Source organism: Athene cunicularia (assembly GCF_003259725.1).
Source record: "Athene cunicularia isolate RWA chromosome 2 unlocalized genomic scaffold, athCun1 chr2_part1, whole genome shotgun sequence".
NCBI classification, from domain to species: domain Eukaryota; kingdom Metazoa; phylum Chordata; class Aves; order Strigiformes; family Strigidae; genus Athene; species Athene cunicularia.
The window spans coordinates 98,719,471-98,738,563 of NW_020799095.1; the positions used below are offsets into that span (position 1 = coordinate 98,719,471).

General features: G+C 38.5%; 1 protein-coding gene across 2 annotated transcripts in view; it reads right to left on the minus strand.

The window, feature by feature from the left end:
- RALBP1 (ralA binding protein 1) overlaps positions 1-19,093 on the minus strand; it is a 36,169-nt gene that overhangs the window by 16,984 nt on the left and 92 nt on the right. Inside the window, exons 2-3 of one of the 2 annotated variants that reach the window (XM_026842368.1) lie at positions 17,999-18,005; positions 171-477 (exon numbers count right to left, since the gene is read on the minus strand). In XM_026842368.1, the coding sequence (XP_026698169.1) occupies positions 171-414 (244 nt within the window). In that variant the 5' untranslated portion in view covers positions 415-477; positions 17,999-18,005. Of the gene's footprint in view, positions 1-170; positions 478-17,998; positions 18,006-19,093 lie in introns of those variants that run through there. The other variant, XM_026842369.1, reaches the window with a different exon arrangement.

The following is a 19,093-nucleotide window of genomic DNA, read 5'->3' on the forward strand; positions in this document are numbered from 1 at the left end:
AGAAAGAGAAAGAGAAAGAGAAAGAGAAAGAGAAAGAGAAAGAGAAAGAGAAAGAGAGAGAAAGAGAGAGAAAGAGAGAGAAAGAGAGAGAAAGAGAGAGAAAGAGAGAGAAAGAGAGAGAAAGAGAGAGAGAAATTATAAGCATGAAATAAGAGAAATTGCCTACTCACTTCTTTTTTCTTTCTTCTTAAATTTTCCTTTCTTCTTCCCATGCTCCTTTTCATCATCAGACACTATATCTGGAGGCTCATGCAAGCTGTCATGAGGTGGTGAAGGCTCACCAGTGCGGTACAATCCAGGGAATTTTGTAGGACTGATTTCTTCAGAGCTGGGAGTACGAGCAAGACCCCCACTGTGTTCTACCCGACGGTGTTCACTGGGGCTGCTAGTGGGAGGCAGGAAGCACTCAGTCATTCTGATTCCCTGATATCAAAGTGAAATCTTCTGCTACCTGTCCATCACACCTGCAGTAGGGGAAAACAAAAAGAAACCCCACATATTTTTAAGCAATGGGTTTCAGAACACCTTGTTTAGAGCTCTGTCCTGAAAACACGAACAGCAATGCCTTCTACAATGAATGTTCCGACTTATGTCAAGACACAGTAATAAACCATCAGGTCTTAAGCTCAGTGTTTGCAGAATCTGTTCATTAAGCCACATTAATATAATAAGAAAGCTGCTATACTAGCCATTTATACTTTATAAAATATAAAAAATATTCTTATATTTAAGATATAATGTTAACATTTGAAATAATTCTTACAAATTTCACAGACAGCTTGCATACTGATTGGTAATATTTACTACAGAATAGTTAGCTAACTTTATTTTTTTTGACATAAAATAGATTTGTCTGGAAGCTCAGAGTGTTTGTGAGCACTGCTCTTAAGGCAAATATGATTTTCATCTTTCCCAAGCATATTTTATAGATGCAAATAAGAACTTGCCTAGCCTGTTACAATAAGATGGAGGAAAAAATAGAGTTAAAGCAAATCCATCTTCTAATTATGCTAACACAAATTAAAGATGGTAGAAAAAGAATAAGTTTTTCTGGTATACAACAAAACCATCAAATTCGAAGAGGCTGTATCAGGTCATCTGCATAGAGATGCTGGTACATTGCCTGCTTGAGAGTTACAGCCAAATAAAAGCTAATATGAAAATTGCTGAAGGAAGCCAAAACAAATTCACAGCAGTGGTAAGCAAAAATTTCTTCCTAGCACAGATAAATTTCAGAAAATTCCACAGAACAGATATGCTGTATGGGACATCATAATTCTGGAGTCCACTCTGCGGAATTTGGCCTCTTGTGTCCAAATCGTCACCCTCACATGAGCCCTTCTTTCAAGGAATAAAATAAAACTAGAAATAGAGCAAACCCCAGAAGAAGAAAAATCTATTTTCCACACTCCTGACTTACTTCGATCACAGCTGAAGTCATGATTACATGCTTTAATCCAACTTAAATCTATGCTGCTGTGTTGCTGCTGAAACTGATCTATTGGACCCCCCAAAAAAAAATAAAATATGAGTAGTGTTTTTTTTTTAAAGCTACATCAGTTCCACAGCCTGGCTCTCTATGCAGCCATGTAAGTGCCAGGGCAAGCACAAGTAAGGCTGAGAGTTAGAGGAAGGTGCCTTTCTCTGCAGACTTAGTGGTCAAGGTGGCTGTGTAGCCACAACCTCAAAAAAACCAAAATCAAAACATGTTGCAAGATTACACACAAAAGCCATATTAAACCTATTTCCATGAGTATTTCAGTTATGACAAGAGTATATCCAGATATAATAGCTACGGCTTCTGCACTAGCCTTTGGATTCTGAAGTCACCTCTGGTATTCCTGCTATTGAATGCTGATGTATAGATCATAATTAAGAAGAAAGCACTCAACCCTTTGCTAAGTTAGGCAAACAGTCATAAATTACCCAGTATCTTGTAAATTCTTATTCAGGGAAATAAATGATACATACAGGAACTCCTGATACATCATACAAACCAGACTATAACTTCTTATGCAAAAGCAGAAAGCCTCCTTAAAAGAGAACAGCATTAACATGAGACAGCCTTTTTTCAATTTTTATTTTTAGTCAAGCTTGTTACTGTGTTTAAACAAGTAAATGGCATGCTCTAACAAGATATTTTAGGAGAAATGTGCAGGTATCTAAAGCTTCAGACTTGCAGATATCAAAAAAGGTCAACACTTCCACTTATGTAAGCATTTTCAATATTACCAATGACACAGACTGGCAATACTGTTGCATCTCATCTGAGTACCAGAAGGATCTGTAAAATTCCTGCACAGCACCTGTTAGTATTTCATCCACCAACCCCTTCACCCCACCCCAAAAAGGAGAACCCAAAACACCCGCTAGACAACAGACAGTATTTCAGCAGTAACTCATGGTATGAAATTAGAAGTGTTACATATAATTTTTTTAAGGAACGGGATGGACCACACCTACAAGTCAGTCCATGTTTAGAGTGGGCAAGTGCACAGAGGGAAAGGACAACGCCATTGCAAAGGCACATCACCATAACCTTGGAAAATAAGGACACACATTGCTTTGCCTCTGGAACCAGCAGAGATCCTGGGATGAAGCCTGATTTACTCCATATGTTCCACAACACTCCTCAGCAGTGTTATTCAACTCCCGGGGTCTCATTTACAGTTGGTAGAATACAGAAAAACATAACATGGAATTGTGTTTTGCCAGGTTAATAATTATGTGTTCAGCTAAGTGGGTTCTGGGGAGGGTTGTTGGTTTTGGTTTGGTTTTTGTTTTTTTAACTCTCATCCTTCAGTTCTCTGTATGAAGAACACAGATAATTTTAATGTGTATATGAAACAAAGTATCTCACTACAGCAGATCACTCAGAGTGCTTATGGAAATTAACAGATCAGAATTAGAATAGGGCACAGAGTAACACACAGAATTATGATGAGGAACAAAATATTCATGAGGTCTTTTAATACTGTTCATTCTTTATTCTGGCTGAAGCAGAGACACTGACTAAAAATAAACATAATGGTGCATATTTGTAAATGCAACAAATTAAGACTGCACTTCCATTTCATATTATTTTACAGCTTTAAGAAAGCATTCCTTTCCTACATGTGTAATTTCCTAGGCCTTTAAATAAGGGGGAAATTCCACAATGCTCAAATTATATCAAGAATTATCAGCAGAATCAGAGCCTTTAGGCCTACTGCAAAAACCTCTTCCACTTTTACTAATGGATGGTAATGTTAATTGGCCATACAAATCTGTACCTTTCCTCCAGCTTTTACAAATTTTTGCTGACAGAAATAGTGAGACTGAAAAAATCATGGATCCTTTCAGCATTTTGAGAAGAAAAATTTCTAACAGGCTGATTATTCTGCCAGCTTCTCCTTCTCAGACTCGACCCTTTCTTCCCAATCTGTTACTGCTTCAGTCCTGCCTCTCCCCTGCAGCAACATCTTCCTTCAAATTGCTTCTCTTCACCTCTCTGCTGCCACATGGGGAAGGCCATACTACTACCCCCATTTACACACATCCCCAGTTCCAGTTGTTTGCTCTTCCAAGACCCCTTTGTGAGATAATTCAATCTACTAGCTGCTCCATCAGGCTTCTGCTGCTGAGCTGGCTCGTAGAAGAGCTCAACAAGCGTTAAAGATGGAAAGTAGCGGAGTGGCAGAACCATGATGACAGGAATGCAACCTCCCTCTTTGGGCAGGTCTGTTGTGTGATACTGCACACACAGCTTCATCTCCCCAGATTTCACTTCATCCTTAGTATTTTCCCTGTAACTTCAGGCTTTGATGTCTTTATCACCCAGTGCCAGTACTCCCACGGTTCCTGTCTTGATTGATTTCTTTTTCACCCTCAGTATATCACACACAACATGTTCTTCATCTGCTTTGGTCTCTGTGACCCAAGCTCAGTCTCCCACTTTCCTCTCCCCTTGTTTTTTATTCAGTGAGTTCCTGCTGCACACCGCTTCCTTGCAGATAAAGCTATTCCTCTTCTTCCTCTGTTTCTTCTGTCTGACTAGTTATCAGTTCCTGTTTCCTCCTGGATGTTCTTCTCTTGCACAATTATCTATCTCACCTTGTCCCCATTTCTCACACTGGCACTCAGTCTCTCTCTAGTATCACAAGAAGTTATCTTCTGTCTTCTTTGTCTCTCCCTAGTATCACAAGAAGTCATCCCCCTTGCATCTCCTTACTTCCCTACCAACAGCAGGCTCCTTGACTCCCACCAGTTCTCATTCACTTGACATTTGATTCTTCTTCCACAGGAGCCATGAAGGCTGTTATGTGACAGCATCAGAGAGCTTCTCACAGTTCAAGCTCCTCCTCAGACTTAGCTACTCTTCCCAAAATGCAGCTGAACCATCTTGAACCATCTTCCTGCTCAACATGGAGTTGAACCTTCAGAATAACTGAGTGTCAAAAATAAACAGCCTTCACTGAACATGTGTGGAATTGTCACCTTTCCTCTATTCCCTAAGGAAAGACTTTAAAGAGACTTTAAAGATGGAAAGCAAAAGGTAAGTCCTTAACACAAAAACTCCTAGCCATCATGTCACCATCACCTTTCAAGATTGTACAAGCACAGGAAGGTGGGTTGGGGAGAGGAAGGGAGATGCCTGCATGGGCAAAATAGTATGTTTTTCCTAGCCTAATTTTTGAAAGTAACTCTCTCCTAAAAAAAAACAGCCTGAGCTACATAGCTAGTAAGTAAAAATTAGTATTAAACAGCTGAGGTTTAGAAAAGACATATAAAAGTGAAGACAGAGAGACAAGACAGCCAACTGTAATAGCTCTCACTTATTACAGTGCATCATCTAAGTCTGCACAAACACATTAAAGAGAGGCAGTCTGAAAGACCAAACTCACAGCTCTTTCATTCAGTACAGAAGGCTCCATTATTTCTGTTTTGCACTGAGTCTGTACTGTGACTTTGTGCCTTGCAACAAATTGCAACAGCAGAAGCAAATTAGAGCAGGTGATTGCATGCACAGACATTATTTTGTAAAGCTATTGGGCGGAATGAATGACATGGAGAATTTTTCCGCAACAAGCAATTATGCAAGACCACATCTGAAGCATGGTGGGTGTCCCCAGGTCATCCCATTTTGTCACGAACAGACACACTCTGAAAATCAGGGTGTTACACTGAAAATAATCACAAGAAGTCAGTAATCAAAGAATAGAGGCAGAGTGGGAACATTCACTCAGCTACCAGAACCTGCTCTATCATAACTACCCAAAAGCAAGACCCAGAACACATCTTCATAGGCCTTCAGTCCAAAAGATCTGGACATATGTGAAGAAACTGACGTTACTCAAAGAAATGAAGCACACTGCTTTTGGACAAAAACTATCCTAGTAACAAGCATAGCTCCATTTTGGAAAGTAATGAACCATAAAAGGTAAAGAATAAAAACTATCACTCATGGTCTAAGCATGTCAAAGCACTTCAGAAACTATGAGTGGTACTCCTACAACTGCTGAGATGGTTGCAAAAGATGACTTGGAGATGAGAAGACAGAGTTAGAAGTTATTTACCAAGACTATGCAATGTCTGAAACATGTTTAAGTTCTGAATCTTGCTCAGTCTATTGCAAAGTGTGGGAGGCCATTAAAACCACGGTCCTTCCAAGAGTAGAGGATGCTGTTAAATACATCTCCATTTAATCATCTTGTAACTATTGATGGTTGTCAGCTACAGCAACAGCTTTGGCAAAGAACAAAGTTTTTATTAGCTTAAAGCTAATAAACCATTTATGTTTTACTCAAATTGTTCTGAGGTTTTATTACTGCAATAAAACACAACAGTTTAAACTGTGTTTTGAAATAAAAAGATGCTTTTTTTACAACATACTGAAAAGCTTAATACAAAACACTGCTTTCACTCAAACACTTAAGACTGAAATGCTGCCATGCAGTTCAATAGCAAAATTACATCAGAAGCCATCTATTTTACTTAACAAGCAGTACTCAGGTACATAAACAGTGCCCTTTCCTTTCTTTAATAAGGCAATATGGCCATGAAAGGAGAAAGAAAAGGGAAGTGCTTCACATAGACAGGTAAAGCAAGTTTAAAATTTCACAAGTCACAAGTAATCACATAAACATTAAGTAACTCCCTTGTGAGTCATGCACTCTTCATAACTGGCAAGAATTAAAGCTTCAAGAAGGGCCTTCACAAATTTTTTTGACTAAAGAGAATAAAAAACAGATTGCTTAGCAACATTCAGCTCCTAAACCTGAGATTACTTTACAGAATGTGTGATGCTATGAGAATGCTAGAAAATTTAAAGGAGAGTGTGTAATCACACAATTCCAGTCCCATATGTGCAAACTGTATATTTTTCAAAAATAATGACAGCATCAGATCAGCTCTAAAAGTAACAAACAGGTTTGTGTGTTCTCTCATTTACCTGTAGGTGGATAAAGTCTGCCACAATTAAAGTACCATTCAAAGTATTTCAAGATCTCTTCTGAGAGTTCATACCAGCTCAGAAGCAGTGATATAAAACCACACAAAACTTCTTAGCCCTCAAAAATCAGAGACCACATCCATATTTGAGTGGACTGTTGAAGGAGCCAGCTCATATTCAGAATACGTAGCAGTATCCAGGTTATTCCCTATTATTGAGGATATTCCATCTCTTCATTAATCCATTCAGTAGAGAGCCAACCTTAAAATAAATAATTAAATAATGTCCTAAACATTTTAGAAATATTAGAAACAAGGTTTCTAATCACATTATGATAAAGTCTCATAATCACATGAAGATAAAATCTCCAGGTATGTGGTAGCATATGCTTTCCAGTTTGGCTCACACTTCAGGGAAAGCACTATCACAGCCTCTAGTCTAAAAATTCTGTAGAGCTGTATCAGGATGCAATTCACAGGCTGCTCCCAATAGACACCTTGGGGAAAACAAAATGTGGATCCCCTGGAGAGAGTCAAGTGTTTTGCTCCAAAGAAAGCACATGTGAAAAGAGATCAACCATAATCCCATAGGAAAAGCCTCTGTCCCATGACTCTGTCTCCTGCACTGGCTATGCTGTCACACCACCTGCCATAACATCCTATTATATTTCTCTGGTGAGGCATGCTGTGACAATTTACATAGAATCACAGAACGGTTTGGGTTGGAAGGGACCTTAATGATCATCTGGCTCCAACCCCCTGCCATGGGCAGAGAACACCTTCCACCAGACCATCCAACCTGGCCTTGAACACTTCCACGAAGGGGGCATCCACAGCTTCTCTGGGCAACCTGTTCCAGTGCCTCACCATAAAGAATTTCTTCTTTACACCTGATCTAAATCTACCCTCTTGTAGTTTAAAGCCATTATCCTGCTGTCTGTTCCAGAGCAAGCTAAAGCAGATCGTCTAGGAGAAAAGCCTAGACACCAATCTTTTTGTTACATTTCAAATCTTGGAAATAACTGGGCAGCTAACAGCTGGAAAGACTGCTGTTTAATTGTTTTACATCACATGTAAAAGTGACAAGCAGAAGGTGTGGACTCCACATCATGATGCAGACAGGCACTGTAACCAGGCCAGACTTTTGCAGGAGTATCTTGACTAATCAGCTACCTGCATTGCAACTGCTACTGCCCAACCAGATTGTAATTTCCCCCTCTTCAAACTTCTTGGGAAAGTGCTAGTCTGCTGTTCGGGATTCTATAGTCTTACCCCTGTGAATCCTGGTCCTGGTTGACATGGTCTTGTCACCACAAGGTAACCCAACACCAATTCCTCCAGTAACTGTACTCCAGCCTGATACACTGGTTCCCCGCTCCATGGTCTAGTCCCACTGCTTCCCAGCCTTAGTTCCTCTCCATTAGCTTCTTCATTCCCCTCTCCTGCAGTCCAGTTCCTCCACCACCAAGACTGTACCTCACCTCTCTCACAACCTCCTCCTCACCACACAGGTGTTCAGCACCTAGACCTGTGCAACTTCAGTTTCGCCATTCCTCTTCTCCACACCCAGTGCCTCATCTAACCTCACCTTTTGGCTGCTGTTTCCCAGCTTTCCTTTTCCACCTTCTATTTCTGTGACACTCAGTTCTAATTAAGGTTTCTGAAAATTACCATCCACACGTAAGCAAGGAAATCTGAGAGGTCTTCTCCAGTGAAATTTAGACTTCCCCTCTAAATTACAAATAGCATTAAAAAGGTTTGCCTGTCAAAATATTTTTTATTACAGCAAAGATATATTTGTCCCTGCTAGCTCAATGCTCAGAAACAGTCTGAAGAATCTGGTTAGTGCTTTTTGTTTAAATTCTTAAATACCAGCCTAAGAAACCCAATTTTTCAGCCCAAATGAAAATGTGGTAACTTTTGGTAAGGGCAGAACTACAGAGAGCTGAGTTGAATAATCTGAAGTGTCCTGCAAATGTATCAAACCCTTCTATACTTCTGAAAAATGTCACATTGCACAACATACATAATACCCACTATGGCTTATACTGGCTTTAGAATTATTTCTGGTGTGACAACCTTGTCCCTTTTCTCCCGTCCACCTCTCCAAATTCCCACTTGTGCCAGCACTAACACCTGTAAAACAGAGCAAAGTTTTATTACTTTTACCACTTAACAGAAGAAGGGAAAATGCCATAAAAGTTGTGCAGTTTACTTTTTTAACAATCGCTATAAACATAGTATCACTTCAGGTTTTGTTTGCCCTCAGGACTATATGTGAGTTTTATACAATTCGGGTTTTCTGACAAGTCTTTCGAAGAGTTGTCGAATCCCTAGTCACCAAAAGTCTGCAGCATGATGTACAGCAATTGATGATCTAGAAAATCAAGACTAATTTTTATACTTTTATCAGTTCCTGGGCTGGGTTTATTACTAAATGACCAATTCCCCTTATCAGAGATTTCAACTACGACACCATTCAGTCACACTCCAGAACCTGACCTCAGCCAACTTGAGAACAGCTGTACATTCAGTGGAGTCTGTTAAAAAAAACACCACAAAACCCTGACCAGCTGAGCTACAAATGCTGTTAAAAAAGCAAGTGAAAAAAAGATAAAACGAAGCAGAAGAGAAACCAACAGATTTGGCATCAAATATTTTATGGGAGTTTTAAGCATTTGTTATTCTTCAAAAGCATCTACAGACTAACCATGACAGATCACACAACAGAGAACGGAATCTAGTTTTCCAGAGCTCTGCACATTCAGCTCCATAGCCCGACTGAAAAAATCTAAGGCTACATATAGCCTAGTTTTGGGTTTTTGTGTTTGATTTTTTTTTTCCTTTCTTTAAAGAGTGAATTAGCTAATACATGCTAAAATACTAGAAATGACAAGGGTAAACAGCAAATATTAAAGACACTTTGCTTTGGATTTAACACTCATAACAAATCTGGGACATGCCTACAGACAAGAAATGTGTAATATAACACATTGGCATTTCTTAACAGCAATCATTCACCTGGCAAAAGAAACAGCAGCAGCAGAGATGGTGTAACACATCATGAGGCTCTTGCCAGCAGGTAGAGTTTCAAGTTCAATGGAAATCTTGGGAACATAATCAGTTGACACGTACAGGCAGACACCGATGCTGCTGTATTATCATCACCTTTATTATCCATGCCAATTACAACAAAACCAGAACAGATATGCCCCCCTACAAAGATCGCTTGACTTGTGTCTGCTGGTTTGTCCTTTAAAAGCCACATGCACCTACAAGCACACTGAGTTCAGCACAGACGAAGCCTAGCTACATATAGCCTAGCTACATGTCAGCTGCATAAACCTGTTTAATACATAGAGGAAATGCGAAAGAGCACACATGCTGCACAAAGGACTGCATGCTGAATCCAGACAGTGTCGCATTTTAATCCATTACCAAGACGCTATCTTTTAGACTGGATGTAAAAAATCAATTAGAAGTACCATGCTTCTTCACTGAATTGGCTGAATTGTGATCATTATTTTATTCATAGAATTTTCAAACAGCATTAAGTTAATTTTACAGAAGTTGCTTCATAATCCTTAAACTGGGAAGTCAGCATTAATGGTCTAGTTTACCAAAGGCAAAGAATATTCAATTATAAGGCCTTATCATTCCCAGAATATATTAATGACACACAAACCTTTAGGGTTAAAACTGAAAATTAAGCTTCTTGTGCTTTACATTGAATTTTTGCCACCATGTATTGAACACAGATGAAGAGATCTATAAATTATAGGCTGTCACTTGAGCTGACAACTCCCTAACATAAGGAGAAACTAACAGCAGCTTTGCTTGGATCTCTCATAGTGTGATACACCACACAGATGATCAGTTTCCATGTATGATTTTTTTTCATGTTTAAAACCCAGCATGTTCCAATGTAACACAGGCAAACTATACCCAACTTCAAGTGAATATCAAATTAAAACAGAACTATGATAGTTGAGATAAAACCCATTCTACTGTAACAGCAGAAAGACTTTGATCTAGAAAAACTGTTTATATGACAGCTTCTCTGATTATTTTTAGTGATTGTTTAATAACTATGTCTATCTCCTGATTGTTTTAGTGATTATTTGATAACTCTGTCTATCCACAGCACCTTTGTTTTTGGCTTAAAGAATCCTGTATATTATCAAGCTTACATCAGTGGCTACTGACCTAGAAACTGAAGTGAAAGGCAAGTCTCCTCTTCTGCCTTCACCAGTTGTTTTATTAGGCCCATACCGAGTAAAATCAACTGGAGATTGGGTTGCATGTAAACGTTTTCCCAACTTAACTATAATGCACAGGAGTATAATGTTTCTATGCTCCCAGTACAGCAGTTTTTAGAAAAGCCTTATTGTAGATGCCGTTTTACCCACCAAAAGATTTTTTTTCCTGATGTAGCTTATTTCATTTGGAGATCTGATTTGAGCTGTGCCAAGAAAATAATAGTTTTATTGATCCATGTTACATCTATAGCAGTGCAACCTGCTGGAATAGATGCTGATGTCTGTCAAATTCATGCTATATGTAGAAGAAAATGATCTTTTTTTCTTCTTTTTCACCATGGTATGTAAGTTTACACACGAGGACTATATAATCTCCTTTTTTCAGACATATTCCCATTGATGCCAATGACAGCTCTTCATCAAGACCACAGGAAGTATTTAGCCTCTCTGTAAATGTCTACATTTTTAGTTATTTTTTTTAGTACCATATGTAGAGTTAGGCTTAACAAATTGTGTTTTCCACCTCTGCCCCAGATTCACTCAATAGCCAAAGGGAAAGTCAATTTAAATATTTATAAATCCGGTAGATTATTAATTACGATTAACACCACCACCTCCAGGGATGAGATGTTGCAAAATGTCATGTGTGTAAACACTGAAAATATTCATAAATACATTCAAGGCAAGGTGCGGCACCACCCAGCTTGGGGCAGCAGCTGTCTCTGGGGCTCTTCTCTGCAGCAAAGGGCTGTGAAGCAGGATTCTGCCTCCACAGCCAGCAAAGGCCTCTTCAGAGGTAACAATGGGGAACACTGATCGCTTAAATTTCCCATTACTGAAACAGCAGCAAAACCCATGAGTTCACAGTATTTGTCTTCTATGCCAATTTACAGAGCCAAACAACTTTGCAAAGAAAACTTACATGAAATACCAGCTTTCTGGAAAAATGTATAAACATCCTGAGAATTTAAAATTAAATTCACATACATTTTCTAAAACAAGCTTCAGCTCAGTCTGTGGCACCTACTGCAGTAAGTTTTGGCAATCCTATGGCTTCAGAGTATTACAAAACCCCCCGTACCTTATGAAATACATACTGATTGCTGTTTTCAATTTACTTGCCAAATATAATAAAAATGAACTGAATAGTAGCACAAATAGACACCAAAAATATGTACGCTTCACAGCTGGCAAAAAAGTTCAGTATCTGATAGCACAGGACCAAACAAGTTCTGACTGCCATTCCCAAATCTGTTGTGTAGCCTTGCCTACACAAGAAAAGTCATGCTGCTTTAAATAAAACTAGTGTAGGTAGTTTAATGGAAGCCCTAGTACACATAAGACAAAATATTGCCATTGTCCTCCCCCCTGCTCCAAAAAGAAAATAAACTGCCTCCATTAGTATAAGGCATTTTTAAAAGTGGAGAAATCCTCACTCTTAAGTACTAAAACCAACCAAATGTAATTACCCATTGAAAATATGCATCTGTAACTGACTGTTCTAATGAGATACACTCATTGTAAATTTCTGTGACATACTTTTTTTTCTTTTAGATATCTTCAAAGTCTGACTGAAATAGCATATTAAAAACTTACAAAGGGATTTATAAAGAACTAGCAACCAAAAGCAGCCAACCATAACACAAAACTGTAAGCCAGTTTTATAATAAAAGAAATATAATAAAATCGTAGCACACAAAAGGAGCGCTGCAGGCAACTACAACTTCCCCATTGTATTTTGGTAGGGTATACAGATTTTGGCATATTCCAAGATACATTTGTGATAGTCATTGACAGAAAATTATTTCTTCTTAATTATCTTTGTCAAGGAACTTGGCTTTGAATCTACATCTTGGTATGTCAGTCACATGATTTTACTGAACCATCTAGACAACAAAGTAAGAACTCCATATATTCATCACTTCCTCTTTCAGCTGGAAAGTTGCATTTCATTTTCTCCAATAACTTATGAAATCCTTTTCAAAAGCTGACTGATAAAAACCCACCTGATCACCAGTGGTATGAGTTACATAAGTTTTGGAGAACTGCAACTCCAAATTCCAGGATTAAAACTTCAGAAGCATGACCCTGTGAAAGATCTCTGCACCTAAGATTAGCTTGAAAGCGGCCAGCACAAAGAAAACTTACAGAATTTGTAAAGATTAAAACATCTAAAGAACAAGAAAAGCTAAAACCACTAGACTGAAATAATCCAAGGAGTTTCTGGGTAAATCTATTCATCAGTTGGTTTGCTTTTTTCCCCAAGCTCTTATATTTTCAGTCCATTCAATCAATTAAAAAAATTCCACCAAATATGAAAAGCTCTTTAGGCTATCTTGAAAGAACAGCATCTCCTTCGAAGACACCACAATTGAAAATTAAAAGAGGGTGTCAGATGATACTTTTGTTCAAATCCAATTAAAAAATGGGTATTTTAGGCTTTGTATAGATTAGCATTATGCTTTTATATAGCACTTTGTTCACAATATAAAAACCTACTGGAGTTAAATTATTACAAATACAGTAAAATATGTGCCAATTTAATTATCTTACATGAGGTAATATTAAATTAATACAATCAATATTAAGTATGTGGAAGACGTGTATTGGACAGAGAAAAACAATAACCCAGAATTATGGACTCCCCTAGTAACATGGCAGAAAACCACTACTAATATCATGAAATGAGAGTTTCATTGCTGGCACGTTTAGCTTTAGAATTTACACTTATCAGTCAATGTAACTCATGATAATAAAGATCAGTAAAAATGTATTTTCACCAATACATCCAAAAAAATTCTGCACCTTGACTGGTGATGCTCATTTTAAAAACCACATGCAGACACACTAGAAATGTTAAAGTAGCAGTAAGAATAATTACCAGGGTAACTTAAATGTTAAATTTCACATAAGTTTTTAATAGAAAAAAACATTAAAATTATAGCTTCTGACTCTTAGGTGTAACTCTATTTTAAAAAGTTTGGCATGGCTTTAAAGAGAAGTGATGTTCTTGCAGAATTCTTATTAAATTTTTTTGTGAAAAAGGGAAGCTGCAATTTTTGTCCCTGTGATAGCTCTTTTTCCACAAGTGTCAGGGTAAAAGTATTATCATACTTTTGTATGATAATACTTTTGTGTTTTTAAAACCCACATATCCAGCCAAAGTGCTGGTAATAGCAGAAATCTATGTTCAGTCCCAATAGTGCCTTTCTGCCAGATGTCTGTCCTCTAGTACAAAGCTCCATAATTACGCATAATACAAAAGCCCAGGGGTCCTAATGAAACTGTAAAACAGGAAGTTAACTTACTGTGCTGATTTAAGCTAGAGCATAGAAATGTGAAATGTTCATATTACAGAGGACAAAAATGAAACAAAAATACATTTTATCTATGCAGAACTATATGAATTGACTTGAGGGAAGAGTTACTTACTGCTAGCAAATGTTCAAAACAACCAACCTGAAACAAAAATTATTTTCCTTAAAATAATTTTCAGTTTGGTCCAAACTTGCATTCTGATTTGGAATATCAAACCTTACCACCAGCACTTGCTTCTCACTCTTCCCCTACAGCAGCCATCTGGCCCCTTCCCACCTCACGCAAGCAGCCATCACTCACTCATCCCTTTCTTCCCTTGTGTGCCTCCACAGACCAAAATAGCCAGTCTAAAAAAGTTCAGTTCCTTGTGAGCAAGAAGGAGAATGAAGAAGGCAGTGTGGAAAAGAGAAACCTGCTCCTACCAGTTGCAAAGCTGCCCCTTTCACTGCACTGAAGTAGAGGGCAGCACCTACTCCTATGAAAAAGCATTATTCCCCCAGAAGCTAAACCACTGCATCTCTGCACACTTAGGCAAGGTCTTCCCTAGCACTGTGCTTCGAGTTAGGCTGTGGCTGGCAAGAATCATTAAGCCATTCCCTGCTTCCTCCAGGAAAGACAGTAGCCTGGATGGAAGCAAGCCAGGGATTGCCTACAAGGTCATCCCATAAATTAACCTGTAACACCAAGGATTGTCAACCTTTTAAAGAAATTTTATAGTTGCACTGATTGATTAAGGTTTAGATTTCTACCTATCTTCACAGCTCTTAAAACAAATGGACAGATGACAAACCATTAACAATTAAGGGTGCACCAATGAGGATGAAGCGACTTAATCACACTCTTCAATTACTATTATATCAGAACAACTGGATGATTTAATTCTGCACATAGAAGACAATACTAAATTTGATTATTTAAAACTAGACATAACATTTTCTCTACTAATGTTTTTTTAAACTGAGCTACATACCACATTAATTCGTTGCTAGTAAACAGCTCACTATAGTCAGATTTACATTATTATGATTGGTTTAGCAACTGGTGAGCACTTTATCTATTATTATAATGTTCTGTGTTTATTAAATAATCGCTATTTTTTGTCAGAATGTTATGCCAAGCTGCTTCTGGAAGAAACCGGGACATATTCGTTATCTGTACAGTTAGTATTACAGAAGCTACACAAGGCAAAAATACCAAACCATGTTCTCTAATTAAATACAACTTATTTACTTACTGAAGGAAATACTGCTTGTAGGTAGTGAACTGATTGCTCCTAAACGTTGCGATCTCAGTTTTTCGAAATGGTAATCTCAATCTCCCACACATACTCTCAATTCATAAACTAGACAAGAAAAAAAGATGCCCTCTGCTTTTTCAACGCACAACTAATAATTAACACTAAGGACCCCAGTTATATTTCCCAAATATTTTTAGTCAGACATATTTTGTTTAGGCATTAACTTTGTTTTTTACCTTCTTAATAAATTATCCACTGAAGCCACTGTACTGCGTATTTACCTTTTTCACAAATTATTCCCTATTAGTTCAAAATTGTCACAGCACTTTAGTGCTGAAACCTAAATACAATATTTTTTCCTAGTACATCATCTTCTAGTAATGGGTCAGAATAAACCACGATGTCTTTGGATATATCTGAGATGAGTGTTGCATGAGCCTACTTACTGGATCACCACTCCTTACCCAGGCAATTATATATCCCTTCCCACCCCACTTGCCAGCAGCTGCCCCAAGTAACCAGTCCCCCACTTTCTACTGCAGCTTAAAGAAAAACTGGAAGCAGGGAGTGCCGGATCCCCTGATGTTATTCAGCTTCAGAGACGAAGGCTTGCTGTTGCTGCTGCCAAAAATCAATGGCTCTTTCATTCTACTATACCTCCACAGCTTCAACCAAGTTTGTATTCCCTCATGTCAAGACGAAAAGGTGAGCAATGGCTGGGATGGGAAGGATAAGTATAGACAGGAAAGGAGTCATACCCTTCCTTTTTCTAAAATCAACCTGCAACCTTACCTTTGTGATTTTGGCCATGGCAAGCAGAAGATGTAATTTTTACTTGGACAGCAATCACCTCTAAACACAACCATGTCTGGGGATGCAGCCCAAGTGCAAGCCTCTCACGGGCTACATCCAGACCAACTATGGACTCATTTGATTTTTGTTTTTTTCTTGAGCAACAATTTGTAAACTATGGTCCATGAGTCTCAGGTGAACAGCAGAAAGAGCTGATGAATCCTTCAGGTGAAAAACTTAAGCAGGCACATGGCAAACCATGACTAGTTTTAAGGGTAGTGAATCACTCACTGATTCAAAGTAATCAGATGCTTTAGTTCAGATAAAAGTTTAGTAGATTATACAAGACATACAATAAACTGAAGATAAATGTCATTCAAACTTTTTCTGTAAGAAAATACAGCTAAAATATGTTAGAGAAGTGCCTAAAGGGTACAACTGAGATCAGAACGCCAAAGTGTTACATACAGTGCATATACACATCAGTTTTGCTTTAAGTACATCTACAGAATTAAGCCATGCAGCTCTGAAGCAAAACCACAGTTATTGTTAACGCCAATACAATATATTCTGATATAAACATGAACATATAGAAGCAGAAATAAGGTACCCTACAGAAGAAACTTTCTTCCCTGTATAACTACAAGCACACCAGGGGTTTTTACAGTGAAACCCTTACTTCAGGGGAAAAAAAAACCAAAATAAACCACAACACAAAACAGGCCCTCTCACCTCTGAATACATCTTAACTAAGAATAGTGCCAGAGTTGCACCTGGAGTATTAAAATTTAGAGGCGGCTATTCCTGTCTTCTGTTTCAGATCTGGGAAGCCTAAAGAACACAACCTATCTTCTTAAAGTTAGAAATGAGATCCCTAGAACAGGGAATGTAGAGTTTCCTGCTTCTCCATAAGAAACACCCTGTTTTCGACCTAGCTACATAGAACATTACAGCAGGGTGTTTAGTAAATTTCAAACACTCACAAGTAGTAAACCCTCAAAACCACAATAGTTTGGAAGCTTTTTTAATTTCAATTTTACTTCTCTGTAGAAAAGAGCCCCTCAAGAGTATGTGTCACAACAACTGTGTAACTATATTACATATGGACTGAACTACAATGAACTGAAGAACCCGTGTGGCATCGATCATCACGTATACAAGCTGTATACAACACCTCAATTGACATCAAAACCCGTATCTAAGGGATCTCTCTCTCGTTTTAATTTAAGCTTGTTAAATTCACGTCCTGCATTGTATCCAACTGAGCTTTAACATCACCCTTGAATGGGTACATTATAGCAATGCTGAACATGCACGCTAAGCACTTCAAGCACTTTTCAGATAAGAAACAGGTAAAAGAATGCAATTATAGCTGGTTTTCTGTGCTGGAACAAAAGACTTACACAAATCCATCTGGTTTACGCAACTGGTAAAAAGGCCTTAGCCTATTATTTTTATTATTATTCCTCATTAAGTATGACCATTAACCTCAGGGACACCAAGGAGGGGGGAATCCAAACCACACCATTCTTATGAACAGATACTTTAAAATTATCAATGTGGATTGCTGACATTGTCATTTGTTTTAACATACATCAGCACTTAAAAGTAAGATCTGCTTAATTACTCGTACATCACGCACTGACATATGAGGTATGGTAACACAGTCTTTCTGAACACCATTGTTAGGTAGAAAACACAGCATCCTTAGAACCTGTTAAACACACCAGATGCAGGAAAATCACCATAATGGTAAGAGTTTTTTGGCCTTGAAGATGTGACCTCTAGAAGAAGGTAAATGAATAAAAACTCAAAGCGAAACCTCACAGTAAGCTAACCTGAGGCCCAGCAGACCTCTAACCCAGGCCCCCGCTACCCTGAACCCCGCGCGGTCCAAAGTGCATAAACGCTTAAGTAAAGCGAGCTCAGGAGGAGCCCGGCGCCCACCCTGGGGCGCAGGACGCCCGCTCCCGTAAGGGCAGGAGGGACGACCGGGCCAGTCAGCAAAGCACCCCGGCAGAATGAGTCTTCTCTCATTTTCTGAAGACAAACAAGGAAGGGATTGTCTGCAGTGCTGACGATACCAATTTACTGCCATGTGAAATACGTTTGGACAATTTCTGACTTACAAAACTTATTGTGGTCTGAGCCCTACTTACACAGATCAAGGCACTTACACCCTCCATGCCCCACATTCACTCTGTAAATTCTTACTGCTTTAAAGAGAAAGACCAGCAAGAATTCTGAAGTGGCGAGCTCTCTGCTTTGAAATTCAGACATGCTGATGTACCTGAACCTCATAAATCTAATAAAATAATAATGGAGGGGAGCTTTAGAAAGCATTTTGTAAGGAAAAAAAAGGAAAAAGGCAGAGCTGTGTTAACAAATAAAAAATTTCTTCCCATTCCCTCTCTGTTATGCTACTACTTCAAGAAAGCCAGTTCTGGGGTTGAGTTGGTCTTGGAGAGATGGGAGTCTGCATGAGCTGTACTATCCGGGGATAGCTGTAGATGAACTATGTAATTCTCATTAGCAATAAAGGAATACACAACAGTCATAGAGGTGTAGCTTAGGAAAGAAACTGGTTGGCCACATACAGAAACACACATGAAACAATGAGAGCCTGAATATACAAAGGAAAGCCTAGAAGATTAGTTAACGCCTTTGGGGCATAAAGTATGTTATTTGTAAGAAGTATCACACAGTAGAAGAGAGCAAAAAGAACTGAATGACACTCAACTCTGCCTTTACAACTCCCATGAGCACTACTATGGAGTCACACCACTTCAAGATCTTTGCTGTAAGAAGAAAATTCAAAAATACTTAAGCAATGAAGAGGTCTTGGCAGCCTCATATCTTAGGTAGATTTGTCTGAAAGGAATTTACTTTGTTCCTTGCAACATTTTGTATCTAAGTATGTCTTCCTGTGTGAGTAGCACAAATTTTAATGATGTACTGCTTGATGAAAGGAGTCATGCCAAGATCACGTGGCAAATCTTGGTAAAGGTGCCCAGCAGACATTACAATTAACAAAATGTTAGGTTATGTGATCAATGCT